We start from the raw sequence: 16,793 nt of genomic DNA on the forward strand, positions 1-16,793 counted from the left end.
TGTAGCACCTTATCCTATTTGGAAAAGACCTAGATGTCCAATGAATTTAATCCCAAAGACTCTGAAAGCTACTTTAACAATTTTGTATGAAAACGTTGATAAGACATACAATTAACCATCATTTTAGCTATCTTTTTGCAAACAAATGCCAACAGAGATCACACGAGCTTATTTGACCTTCAGGAAACCTTGGCAGAATAAGTTTTCACATTTAATGGTGGTAACTTTAAAGACATGTCTGTCTTAATTAAACCAACAACTTAACTTAGTTTAAATACCACATTATATTCCTCCTGGGTCCACTTTTAGAAGTCTGTTTGTTCCCTGTTGTCAATTTTTACCTGAGACACTAGTGGGGAAATCTGAAGTGAGCGGTGTATCCAGCCCGTACCCAAGGTACAGAAACAGGAGGGGGTGGGGCAGACAGAAGAGGCAAAGTGCTTCCAGAAGACAGAGAAAAAGGGTTCCCATTTCTAAAGCTCATCCACTTGGACAGATGAGTAAACACTCTGTTTTTCCACCAACAAGTGGGATTAGGCAGTCCATGTCAGGCTGGAGAAGACGGAACTTACCTGGAGCAAAGGGAGTTTCGGCAGCTGCTTGGGAATATTCCTTAAAGTCCCCATCCCGAAGTAAACTAACCACAGCTGGCTCCAATTATAGCCATTAACCCCCGGGAAATGAATGAGGGAGATGCCTTCACATCTATTAGGAGAAACAGTGAGAGACAGAGAGTCAGTATCCCCTTTGCTAGGTAGGGATGGTTGTGTTTCCTCCAGCAACCTGGATTAAATCGGAGAAGGGCTCTTTAGACAACTGTCCAATGTCAGGAGGGAGTTTACTAGCCAACATGTTTGGGTAAATGCCTTCTGCAAGAGGCCTTCATGTTGGGGCCCTGATTCAGAGCCCTGAAAGCCTGGATGGATCGAGGGTACCTCAGTCTCTCTGCCCTGTTTCCTGCAGGAGAGACCTGATCCCACCGTGCCCATACGGTGAGCATCCTAGGAGCGCAATGCTTTCCTAAATTTGCAATCCAAATTATTTCCAATGGGTTAAAAGATACCCCAAGGAACAGTCCTTGGGAACTGAAGAGACCATGCCTTGCCACGAAGGCAAGATTTGACCTTGCCTTGAAGAACCTGCCATGTTTAACCCATGGAAAACACTAGAAAGTTTTACAAGGGAAATTACCCAATTTTGCAGTACCCAATCCAGAGGAGTCACCAGGGAAAATAGTTTCCCATCTCGTGATCCCGGTAGGTGTTACCCTGTACCCGTTACAGAGGTGACTATGAAGACATCCCTACATATCAGCTCCCTCCTGTGAACCAAAGTGTCCCATGGTTTCCTACCCAAGGTGAAAGAGTGGCCTGACATCTTGGGTTGGGGAGGGATCAGGCCGGCGGGAGTAGCCACTCTTACCCATCCGTCACCTGATCCTCCTTTTCTCCTCTGGATCCCCCGCCCCCCAAAAAAATCTGGCCTAATCCTAAAGCTTACCGAGGTGAACAGTTTAGACTTTGAATCAATTATCTTCCCTCCCCTTACCCCTGGGTGCTTTTTCTGTCCGTATTCCTGAGGTCTTGTTTGCAAGCATGGCCCTGTTGAGGGGTGTAGACCCCAAGATTTAGCATCATAATTTCATATTTCTGTTGTTGGAATAAGAAAGCCCTAACTATATGACCCATTAAAGTCCCAGCTGCTAATGCAACCAATCGAGGAATTGACTGGAGGTCTGTAATTCCCTCCTTACTGCCCAAAGTATTCCAGCAAATGCCCGGAAAACATTGGGCTCCCTCTAAAGTATCATATAAAGAGACAGCTCTAATCCTGCTTGCCAATACCTTGGGTTTTGATCACTGGCCATGATTAAACCTAAGTGGTGCCTAACAGAAAAACATAACTTACCAAACAACAAAAAATGAGGAAAAGATTTTCCTCCTGAACTAAGTTCTCATGAAAAGACATTTTTAAATGAAAAAAACCTTATATCTTCATGGGCAACATTCTTCCCCCGTGTGACACAGTGGGACCACTGAACCCATAAAATTCCCAGGGGCTTAGAGAAGGACTTGCGGAGGGTAATGGCGACCCTGAGCCGAATCCCCGGTTAGAAGGGCCTACTGATCATAGGAGATTGGAAGGACCTGAGGCAAGGGACCTGAGGCAGGAGAAAGTCATTTAAGAAAAGCCAATGAACAGAAAGCAGGATTGGGTGGGGTTAGGCCAGCAATCCCTTGGTTTGAGGAAGGGGGTGACCACGCTTTCCCCAGAAGCCTATCACCTGAGACCTAAGACCCGCGCCTGCGCTCTTCGCCTTTAACCGACTGGTGCCTGGTTTTGCTGTTTGTAAGAGGTCACGTAGGGGAGAGACGTCTCCCAGGAAAGAAAAGAAAAGAAAGAGTCCGTTTTTACTCATCCTTTGGTGGAAATGATCCCAGGTTTGGCACCAAAATGACATGGGAGAGCGAGGTTCTTGTCTCACGGAGCCTAAGAATGGATCTTGCGGACAACAGAGAGTGAGTAAAGCCACAGAAGTTTATTAAGCGAAGATACAGAAAAAGCTCTCAAGAGGGAGGGGTCCCGACAGTGTTGTCAACGAGGGCCTTTAAGGTTGGTTTTTATAGAAAGCTAACCAGGGAACTTACATCCTTTTAACATTTCTACTGATAACACCACTGAGCAAGGACTAGTGATAACTTAACCTTCATTTTAGGGTCTGGTTAGTCTTTGTTGGTCACAGGTGATTATCATAAAATACCCCCCACGCCAGGGCAGGGTGGTCCTATGGCGGGTGGTCTGGTTTATTCCCTTATCTCTGCTTTTCCCACACCCCCACATTTTGGCGATTTCTGTGAGCCTAAACACAAAGCCCCTTATCTGTCTCTTGCTACCTTGCCCCACCTGTCCCTTACTCACTTATAAGTCCTGTATTAAGCTGCATTGTGGAGAGAGTTGGAGTTTAATAGACACAAATGAATTAAAACAGTGTTTACTGTTTATTCTGGATGGAAACAGAGTGAGCTAAAAGACATAATCATTGCCTCGCAAAGCCTCTAAATGCATCAGTTCGGCCTCACAGGATTAAAACAAAATGCTAGCAATACCAATGAAAAGAAACAATATTGCATTCTTAGCTTCTATTTTTCTGGTTAGCGTTTACAGAGAAACTTAAGTTCATTAAATGTTCCTAATGGGAAAATATGTTATTTGGATACAAAGCCAAACTTCAGTTGGTATTGAGAATAGTACTCTTCTGATTATCTCCCCATCACTGTTCTGGTAAAATTGTCAGTGTCATAATTTGCTTGGCTAAGAGACTTAGCTAAAAACAAGTATATATTATAGTAATCTGAGTGTAAGTTTCTGAAGCCAATAGTTACAGGCAGTTTCTTAATTCGGTTATTCACCTTTCAGCAAACACGTACACAAAATGTATGTTTTAGATACAAGCAATTAAAATCGTGCAAAGGCTAATTAAATCAACGTCAGAGCTCAATTACAAAACTATTAAAATGAACCTCAAAAGATTGAATCTCTCTTGGTGCCTAGCTACTGAAAATAAATAGTGTGTATAAATATAACTAAGTACCATTCCTGCAGAGCAGAAAGCTGAGAAAGAAAAAAAGCAGTGGTTTTTCTCATTCTAACATACTTAATTCATTTTTCAAAAGAGCATGTAAATATATTGTATTCCTGCAAATGCCATCTAATGAACACACCAAAACATTTATTTCTTCCATGCTTTTTTTTTTTTCAAATCAGAGCCTATTTTTTTTTAACTGAATATCCATAAACCTTAGATCGGATTAAGTTCTTATCTCAGATGATCCTTTTGTTCTTAAACACTACTTTATCTAAAGAATCAGTCATTTATCTGGCACAGAAAGGAGGGCTGAGGAACGCAGAGGAAATTAAACAATAGTAAAAATACCATAAATCCTCAAAGTCATTCCAAATAGCCCTTAGATTTATGAAATGATTTCAGAGTCAGTATTTTCTAATACCAATATTTTTGTTTGGTACTGTGATTTTTAAGGGCTTGAAATATATGATCTCATTTCATTTATGGGGATAAAATAGAGCGATTCATTTTATTTAAGTGGATACTGGGTGTGAGGGGTGGTAGCGATTCTGGTCTAAATCAACATTTATTGAACACTTACCATGTGGAAATCACAGTGCTTCCAAAGAATTAACTTGTCAGTCAAGCATATACAAAAATAGCATCAATGGAAAGACAGCGTAAAAAGGTGTGTGTGCGCGTGCGTGCGTGTGCACGCGCACATGTGATTTCATGAGGAACTAATCAATGTTTTGGCACCAGCAGAATAACAAAGTAGGCCTGGTATTCCAAGCATTTTGAAAATTCTCTGCAATAGAATCATTGGAGAATATATAAGCCATTTACCGTCATTACGATAACATTTCAAAAAGATCTATTTAATGCAGTACACCATGAAAAATATATAACAATAAGGAAAACAGTCATTGCCTCCAAGGTTTCAGAGTCTAGCGTATGTTTTCTAATCAGACAAAACTCCTTTAATCCTAAGGATGACAGTAATTATTTCTTTGATGTATTTATCAGTGATGTTTAGAGATGTGCTTTGAGCTCAGAGCATTAAGATGGAGGCAATATCAAGAGCAGAGGCCAATGGGCAATGACAGGAGTGCTTGTGAATAGGATCGAACCCCTGCCTTTAAAGAACTCAGCCAGAATGGGGATAGCCATCCTTTGATTGAACAATATCAGTCTGTTTTGATGTAGTCCCATATTAAAGACATGTGCATGCAGGTAGACTCAGGACACGGTGTTATTAAATACCCACACAATCTTTCCATTTATCTTAACTCCTCTAACCTCTTTTATTTTAAATAAAATAAAAGCTTCATCACTATCCACAGTTTGAGCTGGATAATTTTTTTTTTTTGCTGTGGGGGCCTGTCCTGTTTCTCACAGGATGTTTCTCAGCATCCCTGGCCTCTACTTACTAAATTTCGCTACCTATCCTCCTTTTGCGGTTATTACCACCAAAAATGCCTCCAGATGAGCCGAGTCAACCGTGGCTGAGAACCGTGGCTTTAACTCCTTGGATCGCCATCCAGAAAGTCTTTTTTGAGAACCCACTGCGGTGTAGACAATAGGTTCGTCGTGTGGATAGAAGAAAGAGATTGATCTTGAGAATACTAGGCACTTCCTGGGAAAACTAACAGCCCAGAATTAATTATTGAAAGTAAAGGAAAGAAGAAAAAATAATTCCAAACTAAATTTGATCTTGAAAAACATGGAGTAACGCTCACAGTAAGAGTAACATGGAGTCAAGTTGAAGTGAATGGTACTTTGAGAATCGCTTACTTTTCTGAATACCTTTCACTTTGTTTAGGTGGCCTAAGGGAAGAGAGGGCTATTCCAGGAGGTTCTGTTCTGACTCCTGCTTTCTTTCCTGAGCTTTACTATTAAGCAGTTCTGTTTTCTCTTTCTTCAAACTAAGGACACGTCTCACATTCCCTCACTGGAGCGGCCCCTTCTGGAACCTCTTGGCTCACTGAAGCCAAAAGTGCTGCCCAAAGAAGAGGTTCTCTCCTACAAAACTGGAGAAAAAGACTGTGAATCAGGAGAGGGAAATGAGGCACTGAGGCCTCAAGTGCATAGGAAGAGTATAATGTCTTTAACCAAAACACATGCCAAATAAATCTGCCCCCCAGCTTGTAATGTCCTTCATCCCCTGTGGGGCTCCTCGCAGTCCTTGTGTGGTCTCACCCGGAAGGGGAGTGCACATGGTGTTGCTCATCTCACACTGTTCTCCCATCCATTTTATCAACGCCCCTTTCCTGTTTTCCCTCCACATTTTTCTGTTTCAGCAGCTTCACAGCTACCTTAAATAAAGGGTATAGTATTGACCCCCCCAAAAAAAGATTGTGCAAATATTCTTAAAAATGTAAAAAGTGGATTTCCTTAAAGGAATTTAAATCAGAGTTGCTTCCAAGTTTCTGCCTTTGAAATCATCAAAACCCCAATTGGGTGGAAGGTCAGGATAGAGCCCCAAGTCCTTAAAAAAGTGTCATGAAAGTGTGTAAGCCAATAACGCCTCTAGTGTCATGCAAATGGCATGTCTGTGAGTCAGAACATGTGAGCCACATCCGATGAAACCACCTGGTGTGTTTTATTTATTTTGTGAATGCCCAGTATTCATTTTACAGTCTTTGATTAGACCTACCAAAATTCGTTTCCAGATTTATTTAGGTATAATTGGCAAATAAAATTGTTAAGGTTTACAATACGGTGAGTTGATATACGTATATATTGTGAAATGATTTACCACAATCAAGTTAACTAGTTCTTGGATCCATCACCTTATGCCGTTACCATCCATCGACTCACCTGTGTGTGCGCCTATGCGTCTGCGTACCTACGCCCACCTGTGTGTAGTGAGAACGTTTAAGATTTACTCTGAGCAGATAAACAAGGCAGTATGAGAAACGCCAGTCACCATGGTGTCCACTAGAGTCTCAGAACGGAGTCATCTTATAACCGGACGTTGTCCGTTTGATCAACAGCACGCCCGCCATGTCCCCCCTCCCTCACTGTTTCCATAAGTTCTGCTTGTTTCCATTCCATGTATAAGCGAGATCATACAGTATTTGTCTGACTTAATTTGGCAAAGTGCCCTGCAGGTTTATCCATGATCCCCCCCCCACTTCATTTTCTGCCTTACAAACTGTATCCTTAAGATATTTTTTAACTTCTGACCAAATCTGACCCCTGACCATTAGAGGACGTTTCTTAAAGTGGGTATAGGCAAATTCCAGGCACCTAAGATGACATTGTGTTTCACACAACGCATTATAAACTCATGAAATTTATTATCCTGAGGGGGATGACTGGGCTGGAATCCTCACCAGCAAAGGCAAATACTAAAATGTATTGATCAGTTAATGTATTTATGAGTTTACTTGTTCAATAAAAACACAATACAGAACAGGCCATCAGTTACTTCCTATGATAACTGGGGAGTCAGATCATAAACAGTGCACTAAAGTCACTTGGGACAGTGTTGAGGGCTGTGTAGGAATTCAAGAGAAGATGAAATGACCTCTGGGGTGTCGGCGAGGACATCTTGGGCTGCAAGGTGCAGAGGCTCCTTGTGAGAAATTAAAGAAAGACAAGGTGTTTGCAATTGTAATCTTTAAAGTGTTGTTTGTAGTCAGTCAATCAAAAGTGTTGCCTGCAGTAAATCTGAAACTTCTTTTCACCCATGTTAGGGCGCACAAATTTGCCCTTTTCCCAAGGAGCTAGAGGCAACAGCAAGCAGATGTCAGTGCTTGCGTCCTAGTGCCTCATTATGGGTTCCAGTCTCAGCCAAACCATGTGCGAGAGAGAACAGGGCCAACACCTAACCTTGTTCTCATGTCAGTTCTCTGCATGAAGATGAGAATAACAATAGCTGTGATAACAGCTCCGTTTCATGGGTTGGATTGTCCTGTATAGCTTGGAACAATGCCAGCCACATACTGCCCAATATCTATTAGCTCCCAGTATTGAATTTTAGCTAGGCTTAGGAAGACCACATGAAGATGTGAATCTGGGCTTAAATTCTTCAACTTCTAATGAGAAACAAGGAGCTATCAAAATAAGAAAATGTTTATGTTGATGGTTTTAAATTTGGACAAAGTCATGATTAAAATGAAAAATATTTTTAAATAGGTTCCTATAGATGTAAAAAAATAATTATACCATTAACCACACTTTGGTGCTGCTTTTTTTTTTTTTCCTATTGCAATAAAATTGTGGGGGCACCTGGCTGACTCATTGGGTGGAGCATGTGATTCTAGATCTCGGGGTTGTGGGCGTCAAGTCCCATATTGGGTGTAGAGATTATTTGAAAATAAAATCCTTAAGGGGTACTGGTGTGGCACAGCGGTTAACCGTCTGCTTTCAGCTCAGGTCATGGTCTCAGGGCCCCTGCTCAATGGGGAGTCTGCTTCTCCCTCTGCCCCCCCCATGCTCTGTCCCTCTCTCTCTCAAATAAATAAAACCTTTAAAATAAAATATATTTTTAAAAATAAAATGAATAAATAGTGATTGCGCAAAACTCCAGTGTATGAAATGCGGTAAGGCAGTAATTATGATAAAGTTATTGGGTATAAAAATAGCCCAAGATAAAACTTACATGGAACTCAACAGCATTATAAACTGAGTAAATATAAAAAACCTATAATATTTTCTTTCCCCTTATTTTCCGGGCAGATGAGATAGAAATTATGCAGTTCAGGGGCGCCTGGGTGGCACAGCGGTTAAGCGTCTGCCTTCGGCTCAGGGCGTGATCCCGGCGTTGTGGGATCGAGCCCCACATCAGGCTCCTCTGCTATGAGCCTGCTTCTTCCTCTCCCACTCCCCCTGCTTGTGTTCCCTCTCTCGATGGCTGTCTCTATCTCTGTCAAATAAATAAATAAAATCTTTAAAAAAAAAAAAGAAATTATGCAGTTCAGTAGCACAGATTTATGATCCAATTCCAGTATAATTTTATTAAACTGCAGGATTGTTAGGCAAATATCTTAAAAGTCAAGAGGAGAAACTAACTCATCGCATTGAAAAGACATTAGAGGCAAGACGAAGAGCAACCAATAAAAAAACAGAGAAGTAGGTATGTTACGTAGATATATTTATTGTTACTATTATTATTATTATTATCATTATATAAAGTTAAAAATGCCCAAACCTGGCAAGAAAAATTTAAACAGATAATTCAGTCCTGTGATTTTTCCCCAATCATCGTGCTTGCTCTCCTCATATAATTTATGTATTTATGGAAATACTATCACAATTTACTTTATGGTTTACTTAAAGTACCAACTGAAATATGGTTAAACTCTGTATCAGTCTCATAACAGATATGGACTTACACACAATTGATACGGAAGCATGGTATTTTACATGGTAATAAAGATATTTGTGAGATGAAACCTTGAAAAACTTTAGTCCAGTGGTTAAAGCAGGATAAATTATTTTACAGAAAATTTACACTCATTGAATATTATTAGTGTAAATAGATATTTATCTAGATGTTAATTTTGGAGATTTTTAGTAACTACTAAACTGATATTTTAAGTTTTTTACTGTCCTCTGGAATTTATAAAATGCGTACATGTAATATGTTTATTAGCATGTAAGAGTCACTTTAAATTACAACACTGATTCTCACATTATTTTTCCCAATACTTAAGGAAATACTCACTTTTTAAAAGATTTGCTAAAGCACAAATTGTTCCTGATGGCATAATACGTTTGTACCTGGGCCTTAACCTTCTGTCATCATCTTATAAAATGTCAGGAGAAAAGTAGATAAATCTCAGAGCATAAATTTATTCCTTTACAGCAAGTTTAAAATCAGCCTTCACTTTCTCAAGTGTTGCCAATAGGGACCATAACTAATGTCATTAATTAAGAACATAAATACTGTAGTTTGGGATTCCTTTTGTTAAAACATATTAAATTTAGAGCTGTTAGGTCCTTTGATTCCAGAGATAAAAATGGTCCACTAGTAAGATGAAAGTGGTGTTCGTTTTGGACGAACTCGACTGGTGGCCGACCAGGGTGCAGCTCAGAGCCCCCCACCTCCCACCCCTGCGCTGCAGGATGGAGCCCACACTCTGCCATTAGCCTTCCTTCCCTGCTGGCACCTTCTCTGTTGACCTAGGGCACTCTCCTTCTGATTCTGACTCCTCCAGGTCAGGGATGGTGAGAAAGAGACAAATAAGAGAAACTAAATGGGTAGCAGCAGGGTAGGGTTAAAACCTCGACGATAATAACTCTTGCTGCTCTGACCTTTCTCAGGGCAAGCAGAAAGCAGCCTGTGTCTCAGTTCTAAGACAATGCAGGTTATTCCTTCATGTGTTCAATCTACTCAGATATTGTACACCCACGATGTGCCTACCGTGCTTGTAGATCGGTGCTAATTAGTTGTAGTTGGGGAGATGATAAAGACACACCTTTAGGGTATCCTGATAAATAATTTGTAGCTCAGTTGCCCTATATTTGATCCTAATTTAAATGTATGAGAAAAATTCATGTAGGTAAGACATCAGAATACTTCTATCGTTTCAATCTACTTGTTGCAAAATGATTACCTATTCCACATTTTTTTTCTGGATTGTGAGTTATTTATTTATTTATTTGAGAGAGAGGGAGAAGCAGACTCCCCACTAAGCAGGGAGCCCAATGCAGGGTTCAGTCCCAGGACCCAGGGATCATAACCTGAGCCAAAGGCAGACGCTTAACCAACTGAGCCCCCCCCCCAAAGCCCCCCGAGTTACTTTTATATATCAGGTTCTTTGTAAAGGGTGATGCATAGACTATGACACGTGCTACATTTCTCATTAAGGGGACGATGACTGAAGGGGTGAGGTTCTAACATTTGATGATGAAATACATTCTTTATGCCATATTTAGTATGGCAGACGTTACACAGCAGTGTTGACGAGTCACAGGACGGTCATCTCTCCAGCTTCATCTTTTCAGTGGATGAATGATAGCCTATAACATATGATTAAACTTGGTTTCTCTTTGTGGAAATAAGTCCCTCACCCAAACACTGTTTACTTTTCACCCTAAAATTAAAAATATATATATATTGTACATTTTTAAACTGAGAGACTATCGTTGCTAGTTTTACAGTTAAGGAAAAAATATCAATTTTAGTTGATGTCAGTTTGTCTTATTTCATAAGGTGTTTATATGTTTGTGTCACTTTGGTGTAGTTGGTAGTGTGTGAAGTGTTTGTGACCATGAACAGTTGACTTGTTTCATTAAAATTAACAGAACACAATACTTTAGTGCCTATTATATCAAGTAAAATGAATTACCAAGGCATTGTAATTAAAAGAAATTACAACAACTTCACATTATTATGTCAGAAGCATCATTATCCGTGTCCCCCATGGACCTCGGGGGGATTAGACTTGCCGTTCAGGAATGACTTTCTGATTTAAGCCATTTCCATTGTTTCAGAGCAAAAAATAAAAAAGAAAGAAAGTATAATAAGTATTTACTCCAGTGCATTTTTTCTAGTGAATAGCCACCAATTAAAAATATATTATTTCTTATCCTCCAGGCAATACGGCTAAAGTGTATATTGAGATTCAGGATGAAAATGATCATCCCCCAGTATTTCAGAAAAAATTCTACATTGGAGGTGTATCTGAAGATGCAAGGATGTTTACTTCTGTGCTCAGAGTTAAGGTACGAGAAAATTTATTAAGATACCGAGCTGACGTTAAAACAGAGAGCTCAGACTTTGCAGACACAGCGTAAGCATGTAGTTTGTATTGACTGAGTACTTATTCATGTTGTTTAAACGAAAGTCTGAAACTCAGAGATACATGAGTTTAATTAGCCAAACTAAATACAGATTAGTTATGAAGCGAATACTGTGCAACTGTTGTTTTATTTTTACTACGAAAATAGGAAGAATGACTTATGATAATTTACACTGATTAAGATATTAAATCATTAAAATGCATGGCTCCCAGCAGATTTGTAGGCCTCTCATAGGTTTAATTCAGGATAACTCCAAAGATTTGCAAGCTGGAGTTTCTAGTGGCAAATATAAAATTACTGTTTTCTAATAGAAGATATAATATAATAAATTGTTTTTACTGCAGTGTTTTTTAAAACTCAAAATCCAAAACAAATGTAAAACATAACACTACTAATTGTAGCACTTTACTAAGTAAAGTTAAAAAGAATCCGCAGGGATGCCTGGGTGGCACAGCGGTTGAGCTTCTGCCTTCAGCTCAGAGCGTGATCCCAGAGTTATGGGATCGAGCCCCGCATCAGGCTCCCCCGCTATGAGCCTGCTTCTTCCTCTCGCACTCCCCCTGCTTGTGTTCCCTCTCTCGCTGGCTGTCTCTATCTGTGTTAAATAGATAAATAAAATCTTAAAAAAAAAAAAAAAGAACCCTCAGATATGTCAGAAAAAAATCACAAACCTACTTAGAATTTTTTTAAAGCACAATATTAAAGACTAAAATTGATAATTTCTCATTTCTCTCCAATTAGTCATCATCAGATATGTTGAAACATTTTGTAAATGGCTAGCAGTACATAAAGTTATAATAGTTTTGTTACTGAGAAATAAATTGATAAATACTGTATTACACTGGGGAGAAAGTTTAGAGGTTAGAGCATTTTACATTCTTTATTTTAAGATTTTTTTTTTTTTTTTTTGGTCAGAGCAAGAGCCAGCGAGCATGAGCAGGGGTGAGGGGCAGAGGGAAAAGCAGACTCCCTGCTGAGCAAGGAGACTGACAGTGGCTCAGTCCCAGGACCCTGAGATCATGACCTGAGCCAAAGGCAGATGCTTAACTGACTGAGCCACCCAGGCATTCCAGCATTTTATATTCTTAATTGCAGTTATTTTCCTGGAGGTATTTTAAGAATTTTTTTTAAAGATTTTATTTATTTATTTGACAGAGAGACAGCCAGCAAGAGAGGGAACACAAGCAGGGGGAGTGGGAGAGGAAGAAGCAGGCTCCCAGCAGAGGAGCCTGCTGCGGGGCTCGATCCCAGGACCCTGGGATCACGCCCTGAGCCGAAGGCAGACGCTTAACGACTGAGCCACCCAGGCGCCCCTTTTAAGAATATTTTTTTAAATAGCATTCATGTACATGCATAAAACCTAAATTTCCCTGAGCAAATCCAGCTGTTGGGTTTCTCTCCAGTTTCACTCATGGTCAGTTAGTTGCCTTTCTCTTCTTGTTACCAGGAGAACCACGATTAGAACTCTAGAACTCTTTTAACATACAGTTTTCTCATCTTATGCACACTAAGTACAAAAGAGGAAAATCAGCCAAGCAAATGAACATGTATAGTGTGCTTGCAGCACAGCTCCTTCGTAGCACCAAAAACTGACTCCCGATCTGAATCACCACTTAGAACCAAAAGTGGCCCACAAATGTGTCAGTCACATTATATCTCAATCACATTATGATTTACAAGTAAGAAGCAACTCCAGAGGAGTTGATTTGTATCCTATTTTACATTTTAGTCCCATGAAGTGTGGATTGATTCAGTTCATTCAGTCAGCAAATATTTTTTTTACTATTCCGCATGTACCGTTCTTGAAGTTGAACATAGAACAGTTCAAAAAACAAACGAAAACAGAGTTATCATCCTAGTACTACAAGCTAGTGAAAGAAACAAGTCGTTGATAGATAAAATAGGTAGCTATCTAATACAAAGTCACGTGGTCAAGAGCAAGACTTGTGGATTCCTAGGTCAGGAGCATTCTGTTCATTCCACTGTCAAGTCTGTAACGCTAGTGGGACCTGGAGGTCAGCATGGCTGGAAGACTGGTTGGAGATGAGATTGGAAATGTAGCCCAGGACTAGAATATGGGGTTTATCCTCGATGTGTTAGAAAGGAACGGTTTTGTTCAGAGGCATGACATAACCCAGTATAGGAGGATTATTCCGGATGTTGTGCAGGGTTAGCGTGGCGGTGGTGAACAGTGTTTTCAGACAAGAGGAGCCACAGAGCCCAATACATTACTTTCCAGGAGAGACATGACCGTAGGCTGAACCATGGTGGTAGGCTGGGGAGATGGTCAGGAGGGAGTCAAGGACAGCCAAGAGGATTTGCTGATGGATTATACATGGGGCAGGAGATAAAATCAAGAGCGACCCTGAGGATTTGTTCCGAGCAGGTCCCCATCCCTCCCCAGGTACTGTGGTAGCAGAAATCAAGAGTTCATTTTTGGAGATTTTATGTGTGGGGGCTTCTTTAATATGGCAAGGCAGTCGCAGATGCTGATCCAGATTCAGGGAAGAAATGGTGAGCCAGGGTAAAATCACCTAGAATATGGGTGAAGATAGAAAGGTCCACAGACTAAGCCTTGGCACTCACCACTTAGACATTAGGGAGAGAATCCTTTAGAGGATACTGAGAAGTCGCTGCCATGAGGGGATAGGAATGCCAGGAAAACACAGTCTGTGCGCCCTGTAAAGAGCAGATTGGTAAGAGGGAGTGATCAAAAGTCCGATGCTGCTGCGAATTGAAGCCCCTGTGGATTTTCACATGACCCTTTATGCTACTGAAAACATTTGTAGTGGAAAGAAAGAAAAATAAGCCAAGCTTGAAAATATCCCATAAATAAAGGGGATTTTTCAAGAGGCCCATAGATGACTGTAGCGAGATACTTGTGAGTGATATAATCTGACTATGGCAGGGACTTCAGAGGAATTGGGAGGAGGTGGCAAAGGAGGTGGAATGACATTCTAGAAGCCTCTATTCAGACAGATACCTGCCATCTCTCTGTCCCCAGGCTCTGCGCCGGGTAAAGTATGGGGGTTGCTGTCTGAGACAGCTGCAGAAAACCATGTCTCTTGGTGGGGGAGGGACAGTATGGGAGTGAGAAATCAGAAAGTAAAATTAATAGTCTGAGAGACGGCAGGATATTTAGAGGATATTGGTAATGCTGACTGTGAACTCCGGGGGACCCCCGGGAAAGTCTGGTGGCAGAGGTAAGGTGGGAATCTGGGTCATCCTAGTATGTAAAGGGCTGTGTGGGCAGAAGTATCTGGGTGGTGACAGGTGCTTTGGAATGAACACGTGGACTTCCTGTGATGAGGGAGATAGGCTGGGACTGGTCCTTTCTCTGGGACTGCTGAGAACTCCGAGGGACACCCCACCCTTCGATTTATCAGGGGCTACTCAGTGTTTCTCCCCGGGAAGCCAGCTTTATGCAGTGTAGTATTCCACATGAGGGAGAGAAGAGGAATGGAGGGGTGGAGGTGGGGGAGAGGAAGAGGGGGAGAGGACTTTAACAATGTATTGATGCAGGTGTGTGCTGTAATAATCAGTTCTCCTAGGAAAGCACAAATTGCCACATGGATTCAAAGGAAGGAGACATTTCAGTTGGTGAAAGAACATGAACGCTTCCAGGAGGATGAATGTGAGTGGCACTGAAGGGTGGTTAGATTTTCTCTCAGTGAAGGTTGAAGCTTAAATGAGGCAGAGCCGGGACGTCTAAGCAGAGGAAACAGGGAGCCAGAACCCAGGAGGAAAAAGCAGAGAGTGTGTTTGTGGAACAGTGATTGGAAGCAGGGAGCTCCAGAGGTGATGGGAGTCATAAATCTTAACTAGTGGACACTTTCAAGAGCTGCCTTTAGCCTTGACGCCTGGAATCTTCTCCTTTCCAAATTTAATCAGAGTGAAAGTGAGTTAAGCGGTTCTTTTCAATTCACAAAGCAGCAGAAATCTTATTGGAAACAGCAGTGAATCAGGCTGGCCAAGCTCGGGCACTTGTTGGAAAGACCACTTACAAAACACGGAAGGAGGCTCTCACACGGTTCCCTGTGTGGTAGTGCGGTGCTCAGTATTTTATCTACTATACATGCAAGTTAATTTTTTGTAATTTATCATGAAATGCATAATCATAAATTTTATTTTATTTTTTAAAGATTTTTATGCATAATCATAAATTTCAAATTAAAAAAATCGTGTAACGTATAGGAAGGGGAAGAGGAAACATATAGAATTGACTAAGAAAGTGAGACTAAAATATCAGCGAATAAAACCATATTCACTAGCTTAAAATATGGAGAGTGGATTAAGGGCGTTGCTAAAAATACGGGAAGGTAAAGGCAATGCAATGAGAGCATTACTGAAATGAATTCTGCAGTATAAGTGATAATAAAAGGAAGTTGTGTATATATGCTCTGAAATGGCCTGTTATGCTTAGAGACTGGTTCAAAGTCCATTTTTTTTAGAAAATATATATTCCTAGCACATGCTGAAAATAAGGAGGCGAACAAAACAGACTGTCCCTCTGCCCTGACAGAGTTAACACTCTAGTAACTAGACAAAAGAGTAAATAAATCAGGCTTTTATTTATACAGACATGTTAGAAATTTGGTTTCTGACTCAACATTTTGAATGCTCATGTCCCGTTGAAGTACTTCTTAGGTTGTATCAAAAGGACACAGACAAAGGTATCAATTTGGGAATGTCTACAACATTTACTATGGTTTCCTGTTGATATCTCTGTCACCACTGGTTCCAGCACATTGATTGCCATTGGTCACAAGCCATCAGTTTTTTTAATTGCAGGGAGAGGGGGAAGAAAATCAATAGTAATTTCTCTCTCCAGTCATTGATACAGGAATTAACATCAGTTAAAAGTACCAGCTTTAGTATATCCCCGAAAGAGTTGAAGGCAGGAACGCAATCAGGCACAGGATTGTCCATGACAGCATCCTTCACAATAGCTAAAAGGTGGCAACAACCTGCATGTGCGTTAACAGGTGACTGGACGGAGCTCATGCGGTGCTTACCGCAAGGGGATAGGATTCAGTCTTGCAGAAGAAGGGAATGTCAACCGGTGCTGCAGCATGCATAAACCTTGAAGACCACATGCTAAGTGAAATCAGCCAGACACAAAAAGGCAGATGTGTGATTCCACTGCTATGAGGTTCTGAGAATGGTGCTTTGCCAGGGCCAGGGGAAGGCGGGCGGGGCTTCAGAGCTTCAGTTTGGGAAGACCAAAACGTGCTAGGCGGGAATGGTGGTGATGGTCACATAATAATGTGAATGTACTTAAGGCAACTGATGTGTACCCTGAAAAATGGTTAAAATGGTAAATTTTATGTAATGGCTATTTTAGGTCAGTAAAGGAGAAAATCCCAGAGGGAGAAGGGCATCTCCATTGTTGGCAGAATATGGAAACTGTTCCTTTCAAAACTATTATTCCTCAGTGGTACCCATGCCTCTTAGCTTGATGTGAATGTGAATC

At 40.9% G+C, this 16,793-nt stretch overlaps 1 protein-coding gene across 1 annotated transcript in view; it reads left to right on the top strand.

The window, feature by feature from the left end:
• PCDH15 (protocadherin related 15) overlaps positions 1 to 16,793 on the top strand; it is a 1,630,853-nt gene that overhangs the window by 1,513,975 nt on the left and 100,085 nt on the right. Inside the window, exon 28 of the mRNA XM_087863140.1 lies at positions 11,115 to 11,242. Within this exon, the coding sequence (XP_087719266.1) occupies positions 11,115 to 11,242 (128 nt within the window). The remainder of the gene's footprint in view (positions 1 to 11,114; positions 11,243 to 16,793) is intronic.

The sequence above is a fragment of the Ursus americanus genome, chromosome 6 (genome assembly GCF_024610735.1).
Source record: "Ursus americanus isolate L20-20 chromosome 6, mUrsAme1.1.p, whole genome shotgun sequence".
NCBI lineage: Eukaryota > Metazoa > Chordata > Mammalia > Carnivora > Ursidae > Ursus > Ursus americanus.